This window comes from Schistocerca serialis, chromosome 6 (genome assembly GCF_023864345.2).
Source record: "Schistocerca serialis cubense isolate TAMUIC-IGC-003099 chromosome 6, iqSchSeri2.2, whole genome shotgun sequence".
Taxonomy (NCBI): domain Eukaryota; kingdom Metazoa; phylum Arthropoda; class Insecta; order Orthoptera; family Acrididae; genus Schistocerca; species Schistocerca serialis.
In genome coordinates, this window is record NC_064643.1 from 609,231,033 (window position 1) to 609,257,942 (window position 26,910).

The 26,910-nt window shown below is 40.3% G+C and overlaps 1 protein-coding gene across 1 annotated transcript in view; it reads right to left on the bottom strand.

Annotated features, from left to right (window-relative positions):
• LOC126484134 (protein KRI1 homolog) overlaps positions 1-26,910 on the bottom strand; it is a 95,099-nt gene that overhangs the window by 51,076 nt on the left and 17,113 nt on the right. The window contains exons 2-4 of the mRNA XM_050107514.1: positions 19,106-19,411; positions 11,989-12,167; positions 3,034-3,194 (exon numbers count right to left, since the gene is read on the bottom strand). Of these exons, the coding sequence (XP_049963471.1) occupies positions 3,034-3,194; positions 11,989-12,167; positions 19,106-19,411 (646 nt within the window). The remainder of the gene's footprint in view (positions 1-3,033; positions 3,195-11,988; positions 12,168-19,105; positions 19,412-26,910) is intronic.

The following is a 26,910-nucleotide window of genomic DNA, read 5'->3' on the forward strand; positions in this document are numbered from 1 at the left end:
GCCGAGGGGCTGAACAGAGAGACCAGCGGCTTGTGGTCGGTGATGAGGTGAAACTTAGAACCATACAAAAAAACGCTGAACTTTTTAGAGCATAAATGATAGCAAGCGCCTCCTTTTCGATTTGAGAGTAACGCCGTTGGGCATCGTTGAGGGTCTTGGAAGCATAGGCGATGGGTCGTTCCGACCCATCCTCATACCGATGGGCGAGAACAGCCCCTAGGCCATACTGTGACGTGTCAGTCGCCAGAACCAAGTGCTGACCCGGACGGAATGTGGCAACACAAGGCGCCGACTGCAAATGAGCCTTCAGGCGGACAAAAGCCTGCTCACACTCGTCGGACCAACAGAAAGGAACGATTTTGCGTAACAGATGATGCAGAGGATGAGCCACCTCCGCCGCGGATGGAATGAATTTGTGATAATAAGCAATCTTGCCTAGAAACGCTTGAAGTTCTTTGACCGTAGACGGCCGGGGTACAGCGGTAATGGCCGCAACGTGCTGACGTAGAGGACGTATACCCTCACGGGACAAGTGGAAACCAAGATACACAATGGAGGGTTGGAAGAACTGTGACTTGTCCAGATTGCACTTCAACCCAGCCGAATGCAGAACCCGAAATAATGAACGCAAATTGCGAAGGTGCTCCTCAGTGGAGGTCCCCGTGACAACAATGTCATCCAGGTAGTTGATGCAGCCAGGAACGGAAGCGGTGAGTTGTTCCAAAAACCGCTGAAAAATGGCCGGCGCGCTAGCGACACCAAATGGTAACCGCTGGTACTGATACAACCCACAAGGAGTGTTGATGACGAGAAATTCCTTGGAAGACGCATCCAACGGCAACTGATGGTACGCCTCTGATAAGTCAAGTTTGGAAAAGAACTGGCCCCCAGCGAGCTTGGTAAATAACTCCTCAGGACGGGGAAGAGGATAAGTGTCAATGAGGCTCTGAGCGTTGACAGTGGCTTTAAAATCGCCACACAATCGCAGACTCCCGTTTGGTTTAGAAACCACCACGGTTGGCGATGCCCATTCGCTGGAGGTAACAGGAAGGAGAATCCCTGAAGCTGTTAACCTGTCTATCTCAGCCTTGACAGGTGCACGCAACGCCATCGGAATAGGGCATGCCCAGAAAAACTTAGGGCGAGCTGTAGGTTTAAGAGTAATGTGGGCTTCAAAATCCTTGGCACAACCCAGACCAGCAGAGAACACGGATGAGAATTCAGAACACAATCCATCCAGCTGTTGATACGGAATATCCTCAGATATGAGGTGCACATCATCATCAATGGAGAACCCAAACAACTGGAAAGCATCATAACCGAACAGATTTTCGGTGCCCGCATGATTCACCACATAAAACGTGAGGGGCCGAACAACAGACTTGTAGGCAGTGGAAGCATCAAACTGGCCAACGATAGGAATTTTCTGTTTATTATAAGTCCTCAGATTTCGCGTAACTGGAGACAAGGGAGGGGAGCCCAACTCCAAATACGTGCGAGAATTAATGAGAGTTACTGCAGAGCCAGTGTCCACTTGCATGCGAATGTCTTTATCCAGAACATGAACAGTAACCAACAACTTATTTGTTTGAGAAAGCACACAGTTAACATCCATGTCCGATGCCTCGTCCTCGTCGACAGGAACTTTAGGGGGCTGACACACAGAAGCAATGAGGCCTTTTTTCCTACATGAATTACACGTGGCCCAACGTTTTGGACATGCGGCCCTGTCATGCTGTATGAAACAACATGGACAAGAAGGAAGAGCGGAACGAACCTGCTTCTGTGGCTGCTGTTTTTGCTGCGAGCGTGGCGGCCCAACGCGACGTTGTTGACGTGAGTGAACCGCCGCCACATCGTCGGTCCCTTGGGAAACAGGCAAATTGTCCATGTCGAAAGTGGTCTGTATAGCGCCTACATCACACCACGCGTCTATTTGCGCACCAGCAGCGTGAGACACTTCAAAAGATTGAGCGATGCTTAGAACTTCCGACAACGACGGGTTTGGCAGTTGTAAGGCACGTTGTCAAACTTCTTTATCAGGAGCAAGCCGTAGAATAGCATCCGTAACCATTGAATCAGCATAAGACTCATGATGAGTGTCCGTGACAAACTGACATTTCCTACTCAGACCATGTAGTTCCGCCGCCCAAGCCCGGTAAGATTGATGGGGCTGTTTACGACACCTGTAGAACGCCACGCGGGCGGCAATGACTTGTGTGTTTTTTCGGTAATAGTTAGACAATAAGTGACACATTTCTTGGAAGGACAGAGAGGCAGGTTCCCGCAGAGGGGCTAACTGAGATAGCAGCTGATAGATCCGTGGGGAAATCCAAGATAGAAATAACGACTTACACATAGGAGCGTCGACAACGCCGAAAGCCAAAAAGTGTTGCCGCAAACGCTTCTCATAATCCTCCCAGTCTTCAGCGGCCTCGTCGTAAGGAGGGAACGGAGGTGGAGAAGCGGAAGACAGACGATGAGTAAGCGACGTCGACAACGCCTGAATAGCAGCCGTCAGCTGCGTTTGTTGTTCAATGAGCGATTGCAGAAGCTGTTCCATGTCTGCCCAGACACGAATGCACAATTCCCCAACGCAGGAAAAAATAATATCCCATCCTCGTCGCCAATAAGTGTTATAACCTTTAATTCACTAATAATTTGTGTCGATATACAAACATAGAAACAATCGTGAGTTTCATACTACCAACTCCGTATCTGTCACTCAACTGCCGTGCCGTGACATGCGGCCGGCGCCGTTCATAGCTAGGTGGCGCTCCCGCGCTCAGCCGAGCTGCGCAGCGCCTTTATCGCCGTGTTCGCGTACTGACATAGCGGCACTTTTAAATCTCGTGGCACTGTCACAACACTTCTGTGGTGCATTTTGACAATAATTTTAGACATCAGAGATAAGTCAAATATGATAACTTTCACACTTTTGAATAATATGCTCGTGTGGGAAATGAGTCATCCATTCCTTCTCTCAGTCATTAATATTTTTATAAGGAATCACAAATAATAAGAAATATATACCTTTTATTGAGAAGATAATCACGAAGAAATACTTCATTTTCATCCAGCTTAGGATCATTCCAATAAACATGCAAGTATTTCAGATCAGATTCTGCTTCTTTGTCAGCAAGTTCTTCTCTCTGCCCCTTCAGCCATTCAAGATAATCTTCTTCTTCTTTCTCCTGTAAAATTGTACACATTATACCCTTCAATCAATTGTGTGAGATAAAAAGGCTAAAGAGAAAGCTATGTTATAAAAATCAGGGTAATGTAGTAAGATGAGTGTAATCTCTAATTACAGTGACATGTTGAATGATGGTGTGTGTAGCAATGTTTATCCCATAAAAGGTGAGGAGGAACTTACTATAATAAAATTAAGTGATGAAACAGAGTGTGTTAATGTTGTTCAGGATGTGCAAAGTGTTGAAATGGATGCTGAATTTTTAAGAAAACATGAGGAAGTCAGGTGGTTCACCTTATGGTCTAATACTGGAAACAAGGATCAACTAATTATCCATATATGTGAGGACAGTGAAACTGACAGAGGGTCTGATTCTGACAGGAAGTTGTAATGTCTATAGCAGTGATGAATCCGGTAGTGATGACAATGAGGTATTTGAAGTTATAATTGATAATGATGGCCATGTGGTAAGTAAAGATAGAACAAAGGTGGATAATATTAGGCTTAATGAAGAGTTAGAGTTTGGGAGGCGTAAAGAGGATGAGGACCATGCTAGCTGTCATTAGACTGCGTCTGATAATCAATTTGGTAAACAGGATGATAGTTTTTCCAGGGAAAGGATTAATGAGGATCTGTTGTATGAAGATCACATGGTAAGTAAAAAGGAAGTGTGGCACCCTGTAATAACAGCAAGTGTACAAGGTATACATGTTAACGTGTTTATTTGACAGCGGTAATTAATTGAGTGAGTTCAGTTTTAGTTGTAATTTCTGTAAATTTAACTTTAAACAATGTGTATTTTCAGCACCTATTATTGTGAGGACATATAAGGGATAAGGGCACAATTTTTGGTCACGAGACAGTCAGTCCACAGCAGAATTTCATGTGAGCAACCTGTGCTGGTTAGAACAATAACAATGCTTAAATTTAACTGTGAAGTAAGTGTTAAACAATTGGGCCGTGTGTAAAAACCAATGACAGTGGCTGCTTCATACGTTCCTGATTCTTCTTCAAGAACTGTGGACTTTCTGGTTAGGTTTTACTGCTTGTAGATGTTCATCAGTAGGCAATTGTAGCAGTATATGGAGGTTTGCCTACAAACTATTAATGAGGCTTTGGAAAGTTTAAACAATAGTGCACTGGCCATTTAACTGTGTAAATGTTGGGGGTTGTGCAAAGTGAAAATTAAAGTAATATGAAACACAACTGTGCACCTGTCAGCTATATAACTTAATAACTTGCAGTAGTCGGTGTCGGAATCCACAACCCCATTTTTCAGCCTAGCTTTGCCAGCAAAATATTCACAAAGTGAACTGAGAACTAACTGGTAACTAAAGTAGAATACAAGCACTCGCAGGCTCAGTTGAGAGTTCAAGGGTGAAGTCCACAGCACAAACAAAGAAAACTCAGATGATACGCAGGAATCTGAATGTTGTTAGCTGGTGGTTTCATACACAAGCACTCCAGCAAGTGTGCCTAGTGTATTAACAGGACACACCTATCCTATACATATTACATATCCCATTTGAGAGTATCCAAAAGTTTTTGACTTTGAAACTAGTAGCATCTCTGCCAACTTGTCTCAGTGGACATCACTGTCATATGATATTAAACACAATATGAAAATAATAGAGGGAAACATTCCACGTGGGAAAAACATATCTAAAAACAAAGATGCTGTAACTTACCAAACGAAAGCTTGGTATGTTGACAGAGATAATACAAAAAACACACACACAAATTTCAAGCTTTCGCAACCCAAGGTTGCTTCATCAGGAAAGAGGGAAGGAGAGGGAAAGACGAAAGGATGTGGGTTTTAAGGGAGAGGGTAAGGAGTCATTCCAATCCCGGGAGCGGAAAGACATACCTTAGGGGGAAAAAAGGACAGGTATACACTCGCACACACACATATATCCATCCGCACATATACAGACACAGGCAGACATAAGTAAATGCAAAGAGGTTGGGCAGAGATGTCAGTCGAGGCGGAAGTACAGAGGCAAAGATGTTGTTGAATGACAGGTGAGTTATGAGTGGTGGCAACTTGAAATTAGCGGAGATTGAGGCCTGGTGGGTAACAGGAAGAAAGGATATATTGAAGGGCAAGTTCCCATCTCCGCAGTTCTGATAGGTTGGTGTCAGTGGGAAGTATCCAGATAACCCGGACGGTGTAACACTGTGCCAAGATGTACTGGCCATGCACCAAGGCATGTTTAGCCACAGGGTGATCCTCATTACCAACAAACACTGTCTGCCTGTGTCCTTTCATGCGAATGGACAGTTCGTTGCTGGTCATTCCCACATAGAAGGCTTCACAGTGTAGGCATGTCAGTTGGTAAATCACGTGGGTGCTTTCACATGTGGCTCTGCCTTTGATCGCGTACACCTTCCGGGTTACAGGAGGTGGGAGGGTGCATGGGACAGGTCTTACACCGGGGCAGTTACAAGGGTAGGAGCCAGAGGGTAGGGAAGGTGGTTTGGGGATTTCATAGGGATGAACCAAGAGGTTACGAAGGTTAGGTGGACAGCGGAAAGACACTCTTGGTGGAGTGGGGAGGATTTCATGAACGATGGATCTCATTTCAGGGCAGGATTTGAGGAAGTCGTATCCCTGCTGGAGAGCCACATTCAGAGTCTTAACCAGTCCCAGAAAGTATCCTGACACAAGTGGGGCACTTTTGGGGTTCTTCTGTGGGAGGTTCTGGGTTTGAGGGGATGAGGAAGTGGCTCTAGCTGTTTACTTCTGTACCAGGTCAGGAGGGTAGTTGCGGGATGCGAAAGCTGTTTCCAGGTTATTGGTGTAATGGTTTAGGGATTCAGGACTGGAGCAGATTCGTTTGCCACGAAGACCTAAGCTGTAGGGAAGCGACTGTTTGATATGGAATGGGTGGCAGCTGTCAAAATGGAGGTACTGTTGCTTGTTGGTGCGTTTGATGTGGACGGATGTGTGAAGCTGCCCACTGGACAGATGGAGGTCAATGTCGAGGAAAGTGGCATGAGATTTGGAGTAGGACCAAGTGAATCTGATGGAACCAAAGGAGTTGAGGTTGGAGAGGAAATTCTGGAGTTTTTCTTCACTGTGAGTCCAGATTATGCACATGTCATCAATAAATCTGTACCAAACTCTGGGTTGGCAGGCTTGGGTAACCAAGAAGGCTTCCTCTAAGCGACCCATAAATAGGTTGGCGTACGAGGGGGACATCCTGGTACCCATGGCTGTTCCCTTTAATTGTTGGTATGTCTGGCCTTCAAAAGTGAAGAAGTTGTGGGTTAGGATGAAGCTGGCTAAGGTAATAAGGAAAGAGGTTTTAGGTAGGGTAGCAGGTGATCGGCGTGAAAGGAAGTGCTCCATCGCAGCGAGGCCCTGGACGTGCGGGATATTTGTGTATAAGGAAGTGGCATCAATGGTTACAAGGATGGTTTCCTGTGGTAAAAGATTGGGTAAGGATTCCAGGCGTTCGAGAAAGTGGTTGGTCTCTTTGATGAAGGATGGGAGACTGCATGTAATGGGTTGAGGTGTTGATCTACGTAGGCAGAGATACGTTCTTTGGTGGCTTGGTAACCAGCTACAATGGGGCGGACGGGATGATTGGGTTTGTGAATTTTAGGAAGTAGGTAGAAGGTAGGGGTGCGTGGTGTCGGTGGGGTCAGGAGGTTGATGGAGTCAGGTGAAAGGTTTTGTAGGGGACCTAAGGTTCTGAGGATTCCTTGATGCTCTGCCTGGACATCAGGAATGGGATTGCCTTGGCACAGAGGTATCGTCATGATACACATGAGAAGTATCGTCTGGGTTTGAACATGGCAAAGATGGAGGAGTTTGAATCTATAGGACAGATGACTAAGGCCGACAGTTCTGAAATTAAGTAACAATGTCACAGGAATGTTTTACTAGTAATTCATACATAACCAGGGAGATCGTGACAGTGAACATTACCACTTGAATGATAATTATGCTACAAAAATTTACAAGCTATATCAGCACAATTTATTAACATTATTAGAAAACCCTATGAAAAATTAATAACTAGTAAACACACTGAGTGATAATTACTGTCAAGATATAAAATGATAGCTGAGGGAGTCAGCTATAGTCACAAATTGTCACTCATTGCTATCTGAAATACAGCCTAAATGATGGAGTATTTTAATAACATCTAATTATGCAGATCTGTCAGACTGATTCCTCCACCCACACAATCATAATGAATGCAGTACATTGTAACTATATCTTTGTCCTGTTTTCCAATATGTCCATATGTATAGTGCTTAGCTTGATGTGTTATTTAACTAATTGTAAAAGGTGCAACTTATACTCATTCTGAAATCACCATTACATAAAGATGTTCCTTATGAACAAGCCATGTTAATGCACATTCATATATTTCAGTGTGTTTTCTCTGTTGTAAGTACTAAGCAGATTTGTGCATGATATGTACTTATATTGTTTATGAATGAACCATTAGAATTAGGTTATTTTATAAGATCGGAAAATGACCTACAAAAAAAGGTGTGCCTTTTAACATGTATCTATTATAAATAATTTACTTGTAATTTAAAAGGTATATCAATTTGTTTATGTTGCTGTATTTCAGCGAGCTCGTCTTAGCATGTAAAAAGTCACACTCAGGCATGCTGAGGATCATTTCTATTCAGAGTTGACGAGACATTAACTTGTGCACATGGATCTATCTGAGGTGTTTTGCAGTAGTCAAGTGATGGAAATTGGGTGGCAAGTGGCCACTCACTACTTTAGCTTTTAACTTAGAAAAAATTGATAGGGGTCTCAACTTAGAACCATGGAGCCTGTAGGCACTCCCAATTTCGTGAGTGTGTCACTGTGTGCAGAACAGGACTTAGAATTACTTCCATATCTTTTAATAATTGTTACTGGTTACCCTAGAAAACTTCATTATGCTTAAAAAAATTATAATTTGAATAACATACTACTAACTGTATGGGTTAGCTGGTGGTTTATGAATAGCTACTGTGCTATGGGGCTTTATATTACCCACATTTGCAATAAGAGTTGGTCAAGGAAATCCACCTGCACTCTGGTCACACATATGGAAATTTAACTTCACATTCACAGTAGAACCCCTGTAATTCAAGTTACCTGGGGCTGAGGCTACCTTGAATTACAAAAAACTCAGATAATACAGAAATATTACTAAATCAATGGGTAAATCATGAATAAATGTTTAATGACAACAATAATGATGAAAAATAAATAAAAACAATACAGTGCATACCTGCGTTCTGTGTACATACAAGGGCACACATTCCCAAGTTGCAAAAATATACATTACATTTTAAACAAATTGTCCATAGTCATTTGTTTTAAACCAGAACCTCATTTTTTAGCCTCAATGACGCACCGTCTTCTAAGAAGCATGGTGTCAGTTAGAGTAGCTTTCGCTTGTTGCTCAATATAATGCAATGCCACATCTAGCACAGCCAAACCCTTGGTGTGAGTGATCACTGGTACAGTTTCTTCAGGCAACTCCTTGTTGTCACTGTCTTCAACTGGTTCACTAACCATTTCAACAATTGCAAGATAGGTCACTTGAAACTGTTCATCACTGTGCATCCATTCTGAAACATCACTCGCATTCACATTTGTACAACCAGCATTATCAAGCTCTGTCAAGGGTAAGTCATTTTTGTCTGTGCTGTAGGTATCTGTTTCATTCCGTAAAATCTGGTTCCAAGACTTTTTTAGTATCTCCCCCATTATTTCAAGCCATGAATCTGCTATTCTGTAGACTACATCTTTTTTGATAGTTTTTTAAAGAAATTCTTCGATGGTTCATTCACTTTCTGTTGTTTGTAGAAGCGTCTGAAGCAAACAACAATGATGCCATTTTTTAAGGCATTTTAAAACACCTTGGTCCACAGGCTGCATTATATTTACCATGTTAGGGGATAAGAAGAATGTGTAAATACCATTACATGGTAACTCTTCCTTTTCTAAGTAAAAACTAGCATTCTCAAGCATTCAGATTGCTTTGGAATGCAAGCATTTTTTCTTTAGGTATCTTTTGATCTCTAGAACACAATATTTGAAAATCCACTTCTTAAAAATATTTTTGTTCATCCAAGCAGATTTTCAATGGACATATTTAATAGGCAGTGCAGAAGCAGTGATATTATTTAAAGCTCTAGGCTTAACAGACATATCTGTTACCAGCAGCCTCAGTTTATGGCCTCCATTTGCATTCAATGCAGCAAGAACTATTAAGCTCTCTTTAAATTTTTTGTAGCCCAGGGCACACTTTTCTTCTTCTGAAGCTAGGGTTTTAGATGGAAGCATTTTATAATTGAGCCCTGTTTCATCACAGTTATACGATCGATCAAGAGTACGATTTTCTTCTTGTATAATTTTTCTTAATTTCTGACAAGACTATGTAACAGTTTGAGAACCCTCAGAAAGTTTTTCACCACTAATTTCAAGCTGCCTTATGTTGTATCACTTCTTCCACCTGCCCAACCATCCTGAACTTGCAGTAAAATCATCCTCACCTTCCTTTAACTCATTTCTAAAAAATACAGCTTTTCCTTAGAGAATAGGCTGTAAAAATGGATTTCCTTTTTGTCTTTGTTGAGTAAACTAAACAAAAAGGCTTCTCATTTTTTCATACTCAGATTTCTTCATTGTCTTCCATTCAAATGACGAAACAGAACACTTGTTTGATGAAAACTTCTCAATTTTGTCTCTGTTTCTATGCCAATCTCCAGGTATCATTTCATCAACTTCATACTCAACACCAAGTTTTTTAATGTTCTCCTTTGTTTCATCTTTTCAAAGTCTCCAGTTTCATATTCAATGGCACAAATTTTCTCCTTCTCCTAGCACTCATTGTAATGTAAGAATTAAAACATTACAAAACACAGTTGCATATGTACAGTACACTGTACATACACACAAAAGTTTAAAATAAGTGACGCACGTGGGCTCACTACATTACAGATGTTACTACACAACCAACTACAGTACATAGAACAATGTCAGCTAATGTTGTCAAATGTGTATTGGACTGTTACTTATGCATACTGGTGCTGAGTAGGCACAACATTAGGGGTAACAATAAAGATGGTATGCACTGTACAACTGATTGTCAGTTGGTCCCAGTTAGTGGAGGGTTGAGAAAGAAAGAGCAAAGGCACCCCTTGAAACCAAATGGTACCTGTCCATCTGTAATAGAAATGCATTAGCAATCTGCAGCTGAGGTTATTTCTGTGCATTAAAAATGAAAACCCTAAGTCGAACAGTTTTACCTTTATCGTATAATAAAATTGAAGGAAAGTTCAAATGTAACACATTCAAAAGTGCATAAAATGTAGTTGCGGACAATATATGAAAATGAGTTTTTATTCTAGTTTCATGTAAAATTTTAATTATCTTAAGACCAGCTCGAATTACACGGTACCTCGAAACATTGGGGCTTGAATTACCAGAGCTCTACTATACTATTATTGTCTTCTTTTCTTTTTCAACACTGTTTCTGCATACTTTTTGTAAGGATACTATTCTATTTATGATATTTTTAATGGAGGGATAATCAATCAGTTCTTCAAAACTTAAATCACTGGTGCAGCTTCCAATTATCAATCATAATTGAATATAATAGTTATTTATCATTAATCAATTATTTTTCTTGTTTTATTCACAAACTTGCCACCCTCAGAATCAGTTGCAAAAACTACTCATTTTCTATTAGTTTAGTTGCATGGCACAAGTTTGACAGCGTGCGACCCACCCCCGCCAAAGCACTCAGGTAAAATTAACTGAGCATGCCTGTATTCAGTGTGTCAATACAAGCCACCAAAAATAATGAAGGTGACTGTGATATTGATCATAATTGCCACTGCTAACTTGCAAGTGTTTCTGTCTACTATGCTGAGTGTCTAATTTATGACACTATCTATTGACCTACTCTGTCAGAAACCGAAATACACTGGCTGAGCCCCTGTAGCTCCATGTGCCTGAAGTTTATCACATAAGAGGCACCATTAGACCTCAGCCAGGTTGTTTATAATTCAAGTATACCTGCAGGATTTATGTTTCAAGGAGTTCTTGACTTCAGATTTTTTAATAATTACTGCTCTCATGGTCTTCCACAATTCGATTACCTAATCCATTTGCAATTCTTCATTTAGCACTGAAGAGCAGGGTACACTCTGCAGTGCTGTTGCTAAAGAATGTCTATGTGGATACCATCACAGCCAGGTGTTTTCACTTTCATTAACTTAGCCAGCTTCACCCTTAATTCATCTTGCACTTAGGAATAAAACACAGTATTGGGGTTATAATCCTGGTCTGATGAGGCCACAATCTGTGTATGTATGTGTAAATGTGCAGCTGGGTCATCATCGAGGAAGAGTTGATGAAGCAGATACTTACGGCTTTCACGACTATGATATTGAAATAGCCAATGTGTTATTTCACTGTTTAAATGACACCATCTTCAGACTACATGGATGTGTTTTAAACATCAGTTTTTCACAATGAACATGTTTCACTCCAAATTCTATTTTCAGCTGTAATGACAAAATATAGATACGAATATCTAGCCTAGTGCCCTCATTTTCCAAACACATGGATTTCACAGTGTCATAGTAAAGAGGGATCTCATAATTGTCAATGTAATATATACATGGAAAAAGCCTGAAGTCAAGATAATATTTTGACAATAATGAATAAAAATAAAAGAATACATTATTAAACTATAGGTTTCAGCTATTAAAACAATTCAAATTTATATTTACAAACAGGAAATTAGAACAATGTGACATACAAGTTCTTCTTTTGTTTTTTTCCTTTGTTGAAATAGTCCTCCCCAGCTTCCCTTATCTTCATCTTCATCGGTATCTTCAAGAGCATTTTTAAAACTTTCCTTAATGGCTTTCTGCTCCTCAACTAATGTGGGAGACTCAGGTCGTAAGGCCTTTTTACTTTCAGAAGATGAATCCTCCTCTGTAATTAGAGATGGGTACCAATATTCCATTATTTCCAAGGCAAATGAAACTTTAAGAGTAGAGTTACACATATTGAAATAATTGATTTTAAACACAGTTAACCACAGTGATAAATCCACACTAACCTCACATTCATTAATCAGAGACAGTACTCAGTTCTAGGAAATGCAAACAATCATTTAGCTGACACCAGAAAAAAGTAACAGGATGAACCCACCATTCTAACAAGTCAATCCTCTTGAGGTTATTTTATCCAGTAACTACCATTCCTGATTTCCTACACATTCGTTCTGTCCATTGTATTCCTTTATTAGCAGCAATCTTATAAATCAGTTCACATTATCCACATAAAAGTGCCAGAACACATATGACATTATCTTCTGTAACAAGGCAATGATATTCACCAATTCCTTGTTGTTTTTGAAACACATCTATTCAAGACTGAGACAAGATATCAGCTCAGTATTTATCAACTGCCAGCAGAAAAAGCAGCCATCTAGGATAACCACTGTGTCAAATTACCACCCTTACTCTGCCTAAAGAATAAATACATTAATACATTTTCAGTATACAACATAGACTCTAATTAGTTCCAGGAAATTACAGAATAAAAACTGAACATCAGTTATGAATTACCCCAATGATTACTGAAGTGTGATATGACATTTTTATGAATGACATGTCCCACTCCCAGGCTTCCGTGATGACAGAAGATGTTTGTGACAGTCCGTAGTAAGTGTTGGGACATCCCACTGTGAATTGAATCAATATGACAGATAGCAGAGAGCCTTGAACCCATCACATTAACAAGGCAGGATAGCAAGTAAGCGTCTCTACCTTGTGTGTTTTTCACTTAACACGAATTTTTTAACACAAACTCCTGATTTTTTTGGCCCCTTCGAATTCGTGTTAACGAAGTTTTACTGTATTTCCATATGGCTTCAGGGCTCCATTTCCTGTGTGTGATCTGTAACACTCTAACATTTGACATCAGTATCTTTCTTTAATAAGATTTCTTTCAGCTGCCTTTTCTTGATGTTTGCTGAGGTGGACCAGCTAGTCAGTTTTATCCAGCTGTCTTCCAGAAATCTTCACAGAACTACTTCTCCTTGTGTGCAGGTGGATCCTGAAAGAGAGCGTTATTTGTCCTCCAAGCTACTCGAATAATGCAAACAACTGAATTTTAAAATTTCTGTATTCACATTTACTTTTACAACAACACAATCTCATATACTAAGTGGCTTGACAGATCATCTTATACATAGGCCTATGTGGTTTGTGCAAAAGCAAGAGAAGAAGTAGTACCTTACATACGCCAACTGAAAAGTCATTTGACACAGTGTCCATTACGGGCATGACCCTTCTTGTTTTTCTCCTTGTCTTTCGAAAACCTTAAAAGTGTCATGTCAAGGAACAACCAGCCTCATACGGCAGGTGGAGACGCTCACTCACCGTCTTGTATTGTACAAGTAATGGGTTCAAACTGTTCTCCCAGCTGCACTTATTGTAATAATATCTTCCACACAACATTTCTTTATTACTACACATCATGAACATCTTTCGTCATGACACTTCAATATGCTACATGTGAGTGGTTGCCTTCCCCTTATTTTATGTACTGATTTGTATACTGTATTAACAATAAACTATTACTATATTGCTTAACACTATTAACCCATTAAGTACCAGTGTCCTATTTTGAGGACAGAGCACATATTTATTTATAAATACACAATAAATTATTAATTTGCAGCTATTACTGTTCTATGTCATTTGTTGATGCTTTTTATAAGCAATAAATCCTACCATTAATTGATTATGGAATACTAAGGCACACTTTTCGTTATTACAGGTATTTACTTTATCAACAACTTCGTAATATTTGAAATATGTGGCAAAGATCTTTATGTGATTATTTATGGTCAAAAATGTGTCTTTTAAACTACTTGCATTGTTAGCTCAATTGGAGTTATATTCATTGTTTTCCATTGTTATAAAATTTGGTGTACTTGAAATAGGACACTGGGACTTGGTGTTATCATTTCAGTTATTTTTATGAATATGTTACCCATTAGTAAATAATACAGTTCCAGATGGACAGAGGTATTTACACATTCCCTTTTCTGTACTTTGTGCTAATGTATTATTCTTTCATTTCACTTTATTTTATTACATTTTATTTCATTTCATTTTATATAGATTATAATGGCCTTCAGACGAGATAGATACCTCACAAACGAAGAAATAATAAACAGTGGCGCATTCTATAATGCGGTGTCAGATGATCAAGACCATATTGATATCACAGTATGTCCTCCTGAAGTAGACTGTATGACCGACGAAGAAGAAGGTCCAGACGATATTACTGGAACCGTGGAAGACTCAGATGTGCCAGGGGCTATTGAATTACATTATGTTGCATCAGAGAATAACGAAGAAACTGTATGTAAAACTTCACTGCCAAATACACTCCTGGAAATGGAAAAAAGAACGCATTGACACCGGTGTGTCAGACCCACCATACTTGCTCCGGACACTGCGAGAGGACTGTACAAGCAATGATCACACGCACGGCACAGCGGACACACCAGGAACCGCGGTGTTGGCCGTCGAATGGCGCTAGCTGCGCAGCATTTGTGCACCGCCGCCGTCAGTGTCAGCCAGTTTGCCGTGGCATACGGAGCTCCATCGCAGTCTTTAACACTGGTAGCATGCCATGACAGCGTGGACGTGAACCGTATGTGCAGTTGACGGACTTTGAGCGAGGGCGTATAGTGGGCATGCGGGAGGCCGGGTGGACGTACCGCCGAATTGCTCAACACATGGGGCGTGAGGTCTCCACAGTACATCGATGTTGTCGCCAGTGGTCGGAGGAAGGTGCACGTGCCCGTCGACCTGGGACCGGACCGCAGCGACGCACGGATGCACGCCAAGACCGTAGGATCCTACGCAGTGCCGTAGGGGACCGCACCGCCACTTCCCAGCAAATTAGGGACACTGTTGCTCCTGGGGTATCGGCGAGGACCATTCGCAACCATCTCCATGAAGCTGGGCTACGGTCGCGCACACCGTTAGGCCGTCTTCTGCTCACGCCCCAACATCGTGCAGCCCGCCTCCAGTGGTGTCGCGACAGGCGTGAATGGAGGGACGAATGGAGATGTGTCGTCTTCAGCGATGAGAGTCGCTTCTGCTTTGGTGCCAATGATGGTCGTATGCATGTTTGGCGCCGTGCAGGTGAGCGCCACAATCAGGACTGCATACGACCGAGGCACACAGGGCCAACACCCGGCATCATGGTGTGGGGAGCGATCTCCTACACTGGCTGTACACCACTGGTGATCGTCGAGGGGACACTGAATAGTGCACGGTACATCCAAACCGTCATCGAACCCATCGTTCTACCATTCCTAGACCGGCAAGGAAACTTGCTGTTCCAACAGGACAATGCACGTCCGCATGTATCCCGTGCCACCCAACGTGCTCTAGAAGGTGTACATCAACTACCCTGGCCAGCAAGATCTCCGGATCTGTCCCCCATTGAGCATGTTTGGGACTGGATGAAGCGTCGTCTCATGCGGTCTGCACGTCCAGCACGAACGCTGGTCCAACTGAGGTGCCAGGTGGAAATGGCATGGCAAGCCGTTCCACAGGACTACATCCAGCATCTCTACGATCGTCTCCATGGGAGAATAGCAGCCTGCATTGCTGCGAAAGGTGGATATACACTGTACTAGTGCCGACATTGTGCATGCTCTGTTGCCTGTGTCTATGTGCCTGTGGTTCTGTCAGTGTGATCATGTGATGTATCTGACCCCAGGAATGTGTCAATAAAGTTTCCCCTTCCTGGGACAATGAATTCACGGTGTTCTTATTTCAATTTCCAGGAGTGTACATCCCAAGTTTTCAGAAGTAAATTGAAGAAGAGGCGTCTTACTGTGAGAAAAGCAATTGGAGAAAGATACCTCCAGTTTATACAAATCTGTCTCAAACTAGTGAACATGACATCAGCACAAAGAGAGAGGAATTGAAGGAACAACTTTCTTCCTCGACTTCGAAGGATATATTTGAAGAACTGATGAACGAAAACATATACGAGTTCATAGTGAAAGAAACTGTGAGATATGCAGTAAATATGAAGAATATGCAGGATTTTATCCTCACAGTTGAAGAAGTGAAGGTCTTTGTCGGATTTCTTCTTTTTGCTGGCTACCATAAGCTCCCTGCTGAGAAGCTATACTGGTTTGAAGATGAAGATGTTGGCATACCAATTATAAAGACAGCTATGTCAAGGAATAAATATCAGAAGTTGAAAACGTTGCTTCATTTTCAAGATAATGACTTAGTCAATGAAAACAAACACGATTGCGGATTCAAAATTAGACCTCTCTTGAAAATGATAAATGAATATTTTCAAAAATTTGTAATATTGGAGGAAAATTTGTCCGTTGATGAAATGATAGTCAAATACTGTGGACGAAGTGGGCTGAAACAGTTTATCCGAGGCAAGCCTATTAGATTTGGCTATAAGTTGTGGTCTCTTTGTGGAGCAAGTGGCTACTGTTTCAAATTTTATTTATACTGTGGAAAGGATCCAGAAGATACTGCAAAGGATGACCTACTATTGGGATCAAGAGCAGTCCTAAACATGCTGGACTGCATTGAAAAACCCGAGAATCATTGTTGTACTTTGACAATTTCTTCACTAGTAGAGATCTTCTGATTCATCTGAGAAATTTGGGTTTTCGAGAAACTGGGACTGTCAGGGAGAATCGAGTTGGTAACTGTCCACTACTGAGCATCAACGAACTGAAAAAGACAGTTCGAGGAAACTATGACTACCAGTTCGACAGGAATGGTGAAGTCTTATTTGTTCGATGGCACGACAACAGATGTGTTACAATTGGTACAAATTTTGACAAAGTTGAACTTTGGGAGCAGCTAAGTAAGAAGACACAAGTGCAACAACTTGCCGTTTTGAAGTCATGTAATGTGTACATGGGAGGTGTTGACCATCATGACTGGTTAGTTGGAATATATGCAATGGTAATTAGAGAGGAAAAAATGGTACTGGGTCCTATTTACACGTACGCTGGAAATGGCCCTTGTAAATGCCTGGCTCTTCTACAGACTAGTACATGGGAAAAATGCACTGGATTTATTGGATTTCAGACGTGCTGTTACAGTTACATACCTGAAATTGGACACTGGAAGACCGAATATTGGACGTCCAATGGAATACCCATCAAGTCAGTTGAAAGTGATACCAGACATCAGGTTTGATGGAATTGGTCATATGATTGATACAAGAAGCACGCAAAGAAGATGTGTAAGAGCTAAATGCAATGGGAAACCAAAAACATATTGTGTTGTTAAATGCCGTGTAATACTGTGTGTGAAGTGTTTTGTACCATTTCACTAGAAATAAATAGTTACGACTTGAATACAGTTTAGTATGCTATACGATACTGTTAGATCCCAGCGTCCTATTTTGAGGATGGCCATTATATCAGCATGTATAAATATTCTTTGGCTACTTTTGTACTTATTGTGGTTCATACACTATGTACATTAAAATTATGGAATAAAAAATTCAATTTAAAAAAAGAATTAATTTGGGACTTAATGGGTTAATGCTTATCCCAACTAAATTCAATCAAGTAAGTTAGATAGAATTTTGCTGTTTCCTTTAAAAAAGAAACTGTGGTTACCTCAGTTGTACTAGATTGCTTATATATGTGTGTTACTTGTATCTTAAAACAAAAATAGCAGTTTTCAAAGGTAATACTTACCCACATCTGCAAATACTGGGTCCTATTTAATTTCAGTTCATTTGTCATGCAGCTTTACAATGAACACTTGCTATCCAGCATCAATAATACTGCATTCAGTTCAGACTCTGTGTGTGTGTGTGTGTGTGTGTGTGTGTGTGTGTGTGTGTGTGTGTGTGTGTGTGTGTGTGTGGCAAGTTCAAATGCTGAACTACGAAAGAGCATATGGAACCTGATGTAAAAACAACTGATGAGGTACGATCCTTTTGGACACATTAAAATAGTGTTCCAGTCAGACTCTAAATTTTAATCTTCAAGAAGTTTCTTATCTGGGAAACTTTTCTATAAAGTGAATGATTAATTCTACAGGTGACGAAGCAATTTATTTCTTCATGTGTAGGCTGTGCACAAAAGGTCTCAAAGCTCAACAGTGAAAAACAGGGCACTGTGATAATTTAAACTGATGGCTTTAAATGTAATATCAGGGGCAATCAAATGAAAACGAGGTAGATGGGAAAAATTACGTAGACTACTTATTATTTAAAAAGTAATCAACATAACTGTTAACATATTTATCCCGCTGTGAGACAAGATGGTCAATACCTTCATGGAAAACTGTTTGCTGTTGCCTACAGAACCGTGATTGTACCCGGGTGGATGCCTCTTCTTCTGAAGCAAACTGACGGCCATGAAAGTCTTTCTTCAGGGCTCCAAAAATATGGAAATCACACAGGGAGAGATCGAGATTATATGGAGGATGGGCAAGTCTACATGTCGACAAGGCCATTTTGACTACGCTGAGAAGCCCTTACAGACCATCCATACAGTCCTCATCTCCCCCCATGTGATTTGCATATTTTTGGGGTCCTGAAAAAAGACATTCATGGCCTTTAATTTGCTTTGGACTAAGAAATGCATGCCTGAGCATGAACATGGTACCATACGCAACTGCACACATTTTACCATGAGGGCATTGAGTGTCTTGTCTTAAAGTGGAAAAAAAGCAGTAATAGCTACAGGTTACTTTTGAAATAAACAGTTTCATTACTTTTTTTTTTTTTTACATCTGTCTCATTTTCATTGGACTGCCTATTATAATTTTTGAGTGGAAATTCAATAAATATTATTTTAAATGGTAAAATCAATTACAGTTACTCGAAAATCATACCATCATCACTCAGTTTCCCTCCTTTCTCAGTTATAATCTTTCTCTCATAATCTCTGAGAAACAATGGCTTCTCTTCCTTTTCTTTTTTAGTTGTAATCGAACTGAGCTGGCTGGAGACAACTTCATTATTAAAAAAATTGATGTTTGGGTCATAAATCCGAGGGTCCTTCTTTTTCAAACATGACAGTGTTTTGAAAAAGCTTTTTTCAATTTCTTTTGTTAACTGCTCTGCATTTTCATCTTCTTCTTCTGAAGCACTTGAGCTGTCTTCTGCATCATCATCATCATCACCATATCGATCCTTTACTGAAAATAAAAATAATAGTATAGGGTTTACTGTCTCACTGGTGACAATGTCATTACTGGTGGAACAGAAACTTGGTGTTGCAGAGGAAGTGGAAGGAAATAGTGTTCTCTTCAAAGATACTATCCTGGCACCTGGCTTAGCAAATACAGGGTAACGGAAAATTTAAATATGTATAGCCAGATCCAAATTGCACTTTGCTCATTTTGAATGTGCCTCCACTGTCTCCTCTATAGCAGAACTTCAACAGGAAAATAAAAATATAGAATGTGCAAACAGAAACATTAAATTGCCTTTTAAAACTTCCACGAAAATACAAAATAATCTGAAATATTTATAATCATTGATCTTATTAACTTTTCTTGTTGCAGACTATTTTGGGAAAAAAGTATAAAAGTCACAATGATTTGTTCTACATCACAGGATTTTTTTCTGTATATCTGAAGGACAAAGATAATTATTTGTTTCAGTAAATGAATAATATTTTGACAATAGAAGACAAATTATTAATGCAGAAGACATATAGGTGACAATGAAAAGTAAAGTCAATTGACATGGTCCACACAATTACGATTTATCATGCATATGATTCATGGAACATGAAACTAACTAACTGAAATGGTCAAAATAGACAGCATGTGGTAAAAGAAACTGGCTTATCTAAGATTTATGAATAGTTAACCAGACTGACTTTTACTTAAAACTTACTAAAAACTGCATCTTGACTGTGGCTTACATCTATAACTTGACTTAAGCAAATGATGTCCTCAAAGATATTTTTTCTTCATGCTTCCTAACTCAAATATAATCTGCATTACTTATTTAACAGTACAAAATATAGTTCTGTATATACAGACCTACTACTTTCATAATGAAGATTGAAAAATCAACAACACAAGGAAAAGATAGATTGCTGTCTACCATAAAGTTGACACACTGAGTTGCAGACAGGCAGAGTGAAAAGATACTTACACATTAGCTTTTGGCCAAAGCTTTCTTCAGAAAGGGAAACATACACACATTCATTCACACAAGCAACCACACCTCACACACACGACAGGCATCTTTGGCAGCTCAGATTGGAAATTGGAATGCAACTGTGTCGTAGAGCAGAAGCAGCAATGTGCAGGGGGCAGAAAAGGGATAGCGAGATGGGGGGGGGGGGGGAGGGGGGGAGAGCACTGTTGGTGCAGCTTGCAGGGACTAGCCTGCCTGCAAGTGCAGTGCCAGGAGGCTGTGGAAGAGGGAGGGGGGAGGGGGGGGGGGAGAGTGAAAAAGGAGAGGAGCAAGGAAGGGAAAAGACAGGCAGGTAAGTTGGCAGAGGACGGCGCACACAGAGGGACTGGGAAATGAGAACAGGGAGGAGGTGAGTGGACCGGGGGGGAGTGAAAAAGGAGAGGAGCAAGGAAGGGAAAAGACAGGCAGGTAAATTGGCAGAGGACGACGCACACACAGATGAGAACATGAGAACAGGGGGGAGGTGAATGGACGGGGGGGGGGGGGGGGTGTTAAGAGTTTGGGGATAGTGGTTTACTGCAGGCTGAGGCTGGGATAATTTCAAGAGCAGAGAATGCATTATAAGGATAACTCCTATCTGAGCAGTTCAGAAAAGCTGGTTGTGGAGGGTGGAGGGGGGTGGGGGGTTCCATATGGCTTGGATAGTGAAGCAACCATTGAAATCAAGCATGCTATGTTCAGCTGCATGGTGTGCCACAGCATGGTCTACTTTGCTCTTGGCCACAGTTTGGCGGTGGCCGTTCATCCTGGTGAACAAATGGTTGGTAGTCATACCAATATAAAAAGCCAGGCAATGAATGCGGGAGGAGGAGAGCTCCTGAGCACTTACACTTGAGGTTGGCAGCCCTGCAGCCAAGCGACTAGCGCGAGGTTTGGTGTTCTCGTAAAGATAAGTTATTTTAGATTATAAAACACATAGATTAGTACTGATTACGTGGTAAATAAGTGTATTAGTGTGCCGTTTAAGTGTACCATTAAAGGTTTCATTTCTCTTTACGTAATATAGCAGAAAACGCGAAAAGACCGTACAGTCGTATTTTCTGTTTACGTTCTGCTGCAGCAAATCTATAGAATTTCGTTTAGTTGTTCCTTGCTCTCTCCAGCAATTTAACTTAGCGTACCTCTTCATTATTTAACTAGCATTTCCGGAAAGTAGCGTAAAGTTTAACTTGTTGTTTCAGAAACTTTGCACTTTTGTTTTTGTTTACACACAGTTGCGTATAGGCCAAATTTGTGTAACCATATTTTCGTGTTTATCTGTAATTTAACTGACTTATTCTTAATCAATTATTACGTTTATCATGAGTGAAAAGTGCTTGACTTGCCGTAGAATTGTTAGGTCGGGGCTTTGGTGTGATGGGTGCTGTAGTTTTTTCCATGTGGGTGACTGTAGTGGCGTGGGAATAGGGGAAGTAAATGAGACTCATCAGTGGTTTTGTAGGATTTGTAGTAGAGATAGGAAGATACTAGAACAGGAGGGGAAAATTGCTGCCCTTCAGGCTGAGTTAGACAAGGCCAGGGGAGATCTTGACAGGTTAAGGAGGGAGAAGGGTAAAGAGAGGTGGGAAGTGGCAACAGGCAACAGGAGGAACAGGCCTAGAACTTTGTCTGACAGCTTTATGGTGAATGTGGAAAATAGATTTGACCTGTTGCTTCAGTTAGAAGCTGGTGAGCCTCAAGCAGTTACAGGTGTAGACAGGGCACAACAAACTTTCAGCAGCAAATTGAAAAGTAAGAATGTAGGGAAATCAGTAAAGAGAAAGAAAGTGTTGTTGTTAGGTAGTTCCCATGGAAGAGGTGTTGGCCAACTCTTGCAGGATGAACTAGGATCAGAATACCAGGTCACCAATTTTTTTAAACCTAGTGCTGGTCTGGAGCAGGTGACAGAGGATTTAGGATCACTTTGCAAAGATTTCACTAAGGAAGACACCGTGGTTATAGTGGGTGGGGCAGGTAACAGTATTGACAGAGATCCTGGGTACAGCGTAGAGTGTGACCTGGCGAAGATTGCATCAGCATCGAGGCATACCAGTGTTGAGTTTGTATCTGTTCTTGGGCGCCATGACCGACCTCATTTGAACTCTTCTGTCAAGAGAGTTAATTTGGAGCTGGAACGGCTGCTCATGTCGGGTGCGGGGTCACACATTGGTGTGGTTCATGTTGATTCTATCAGTAGGTGGGATTATACTAGGCATGGCCTTCACCTCAACAGGAAGGGGAAGGGTAAATTGGCTGGGGAAATAGCAAGAAAGTTAAAGGGGGGAGGCACTGTCATGAGTGGTAAAATACCAGTGGTTATAGGATTCAGAAAAGACCCTTTTTTAGGGTAGGGAGGACAGAAAGAAAACAAATTTTAAGAGAGGTTAGAACTGAGACAAACCTTCAGTTTGAGAAAGAAATCAAAAAACATAATTCCAGCTTATTACATCAACATAAACAGCCATTGGTTAAGAATTTTCAACTGTCAGCAGATATTTTAACTCCACCCAATTTTAAGTCAGTCAATGTGAAATGTCAGCTATCTTTATTGCATCAAAATATTCGAGGACTGAGAAATAAAATTAATGAATTAACTATCTGCATAGATGAATTAGAGTCTTCAAACCCAGCTGACATAATCTGCCTCTCTGAACATCATGTGACCACTGGTATAGAACTTTTAAGTGTTACAGGGTTTAGGTTAGCATCTCATTTTTGTAGATCAGAAATGGAGAAAGGAGGAGTTGCCACATTCATCAGGAACGGTCATAAATTTAAGAACATAGACATTCATAAATTTTGCCTAGAACAGCATATGGAAGCATGTGCAACAGAATTAGATTTTCACAAAAAATCTTTCATAATATTAAGTGTATATCGAGCACCTGCAGGTAACTTTAATCTGTTTGTAAACCACCTTGAAGCTGTACTGGCCCATTTAACAACCAAAAACAAAGAAATAGTGGTTGCTGGTGATTTCAATGTAGATTTCCTTAAAGACTCTCCCAATAAGAACCTATTTGAGTTAGTAACACTATCATTCAACTTAATTCCCACAGTAAAGTTCCCCACTAGGATAACCACTTGCTCACAAACAGCCATTGATAATATCTTTATAGAAAAGTCAAATGAACAAAATTATATTACAAAACCAATAGTCAATGGCCTCTCAGACCATGACATGCAGTTCCTTCTGTTAAATGTTAATACTGAACAGGATATAAAATCTGTTAAATCTGAGCTCAAGAGGGTAATCAGTAAGCCAAAAATTGATTATTTTAGGACACTCCTCAGAGACATTCACTGGACTGATGTTTACAGTGCTCATGGCATGAATGAAAAATATAACATTTTTGCTAATAAAGTGCTTACCTTATTTGAACACTGCTTTCCCCCAAAACTTACCAAGGTTAGAGCAAAGTCTACAAAGAAGCCATGGATTACTCGAGGAATAGGGGTATCTTGTAAAACAAAAAGAAAACTGTATCTGTCAATCCAAAACATTTCCAATGTTGATGCTATAGCACATTATAAGAAATACTGCAAAATATTAAAGACTGTAATACGGATGTCAAAGCAAATATATTACAAGGAAAAGATAGTCTTATCAGATAACAAAATAAAGACAATATGGGATATAGTGAAGGAGGAGACCGGTAGAACCAGACATGAAGAGGAACAAATAGCATTAAGAGTAAATGATGCATTGGTGACAGATGTGTATAGTGTTGCAGAACTTTTTAACAAACATTTTATAACTGTTACTGAAAAGATGGGGTTGTCAGGTTCGGTAGATGCTGCTATGGATTACCTTAGACCAGACATTTCAAGTAACTTCCATAATATGAATTTGACCCTCACTACCCCAACAGAAATAACGTCCATCATAAAATCTTTAAAATCAAAAACATCTAGTGGGTATGATGAAATATCAACAAAGTTAATTAAAGAATGTGATTCTGAGCTAAGGAACATATTAAGCTATCTGTGTAACCAGTCGTTTATCAGTGGAATATTTCCCGAATGGCTGAAATATGCTGAAGTTAAGCCACTGTTTAAGAAGGGAGATAAAGAAATAGCATCAAATTTCCGTCCAATTTCACTGTTGCCAGCATTCTCAAAAATTTTCGAAAAAGTAATGTACAGTCGTCTTTATAACCATCTTATCTCAAATAACATACTGTCAAAGTCACAGTTTGGATTTCTAAAAGGTTCTGATATTGAGAAGGCTATCTACACTTACAGTGAAAATGTACTTAATTCATTAGACAAAAAATTGCAGGCAACTGGTATATTTTGTGATCTGTCAAAGGCATTTGACTGTGTAAATCACAATATCCTTTTAAGTAAACTAGAATATTATAGTGTAACAGGAAATGCTGCAAAATGGTTCAAATCTTATATCTCTGGCAGGAAACAAAGGGTGTTATTAGGAAAGAGACATGTATCAAGCTATCAGGCATCATCCAACTGGGAACTAATTACATGTGGGGTCCCACAAGGTTCCATTTTGGGGCCCTTACTTTTTCTTGTGTATATCAATGACCTGTCATCAGTAACATTACCAGATGCCAAGTTTGTTTTGTTTGCTGATGATACAAACATTGCAATAAATAGCAAATCAAGTGTAGTCTTAGAAAGATCAGCCAATAAAATATTTGTGGACATTAATCACTGGTTCCTAGCCAATTCTTTGTCACTAAACTTTGAAAAAACACACTACATGCAGTTCAGAACTTGTAAGGGGTGTCCCAAGAGTATATGTCTAATATATGATGACAAGAAGATAGAAGAAGTGGACGGTGTTAAATTCTTGGGATTACAGCTTGATAATAAATTCAACTGGGAGGAGCACACCACAGAACTGCTGAAGCGTCTTAACAAATCTCTGTTTGCAATGCGAATTTTGTCAGACATAGGGGATATAAAAATGAAAAAGCTGGCATACTATGCTTACTTTCATTCCATAATGTCATATGGGATTATTTTCTGGGGTAATTCATCAAGCCAAGCTAAAGTTTTCCGGGCACAAAAACGTGCAGTAAGAATTATATGTGGTGTGAACTCAAGAACATCCTGCAGAAGACTGTTTAGGGAACTAGGGATACTAACTACAGCTTCCCAATATATTTATTCCTTAATGAAATTTGTCATTAAAAATATATCACTTTTTCAAACCAACAGCTCAATTCATGGAATCAATACTAGAAATAAGAATAATCTTCACAAGGATTTAAAGTCACTTAGTCTTGTACAAAAAGGTGTGCATTATTCAGGAACACACATTTTCAATAACTTGCCAGCAGCCATAAAAAGCTTAACAACCAATGAAATTCAGTTTAAGAGAAGCCTAAAGGATTTATTGGTGGCCAACTCCTTCTACTCCATTGATGAATTTCTTAGGAAAACCAACTGATTTGTATATAAGTACAACATAACTTCTGCACAATTTCAGTGCAGTAATGTGTTCACTGAAAATTTGTGTGTGTGTGTGTGTGTGTGTGTGTGTGTGTGTGTGTGTGTGTGTGTGTGTGTGTGTGCTTGTGTGTGTGTGTGTAAGTATAATCTAACTTCTGCACCATTTCAGTGCAGTAATGTGTTCATTGTAAATAAGTATTACAGTAGTTGTATTACATGTTTCTTACCTTATAAATAAATAAAAAACTTTTTTATTTTAAATTCAGTGCAATAGTATTTGTAAAATGACTCTTAGTGTTCATTAAAAAATGACGATCATTCCACTTGGGACCTGTGGAATGGTACATTAGCTTATTTGTTTTAGTTGTAAATATTTGTCATGTATTGTTGTTTTTCTGACATGTTCCACATCCTGGAGGACCTCCTCACTACGGATCAATTGGAATGAAAGTAAATCTAATCTAATCTAATCTACTGCGATGGCTTGGAGCCCATGTGGTGGGGGACAGCAAACTCACTGTGCGCTGACCGCATTAAGCCCAAATGAGGCAACAATCAGTGTACAATGGCAGCAGTCGTGGAAGTCCTGTGCTTCAACTGGGTGATACATTTCTATTTCTTGAGAGGGATGTATGTCTGCAGTGCCTTGTATGTCATAAACTTTTCAATTCTGCTACGAAGTACAACATATGGCATCATTAGACATCTTCAAGCAGTGCTTTATGAGCAGATAGAAAGCAAAGCATGCAAAGAGCTAGCAGCCAGACTTCAGAACGACATATCAGAAGACCTAAGTTTAAAAAAGTACACTTAAGGCAGAAGTGCCTCAGCGATACAGATGGCCGTACTGTAGGTGCAACCACAAAAGAGGGCTATCTGTTGAGAGGTGAGACTAATGTGTGGTTCCTGAAGAGGGGCAGCAGCCTTTTCAGTAGTTGCAAGGGCAACAGTCTGGATGACTGACTGATCTGGCCTTGTAACAATAACCAAAACGGCCTTGCTGTGCTGGTACTGCGAACGGCTGAAAGCAAGGGGAAACAACGGCCATAATTTTTTCCCGAGGGCATGCAGCTTTACTGTATGATTA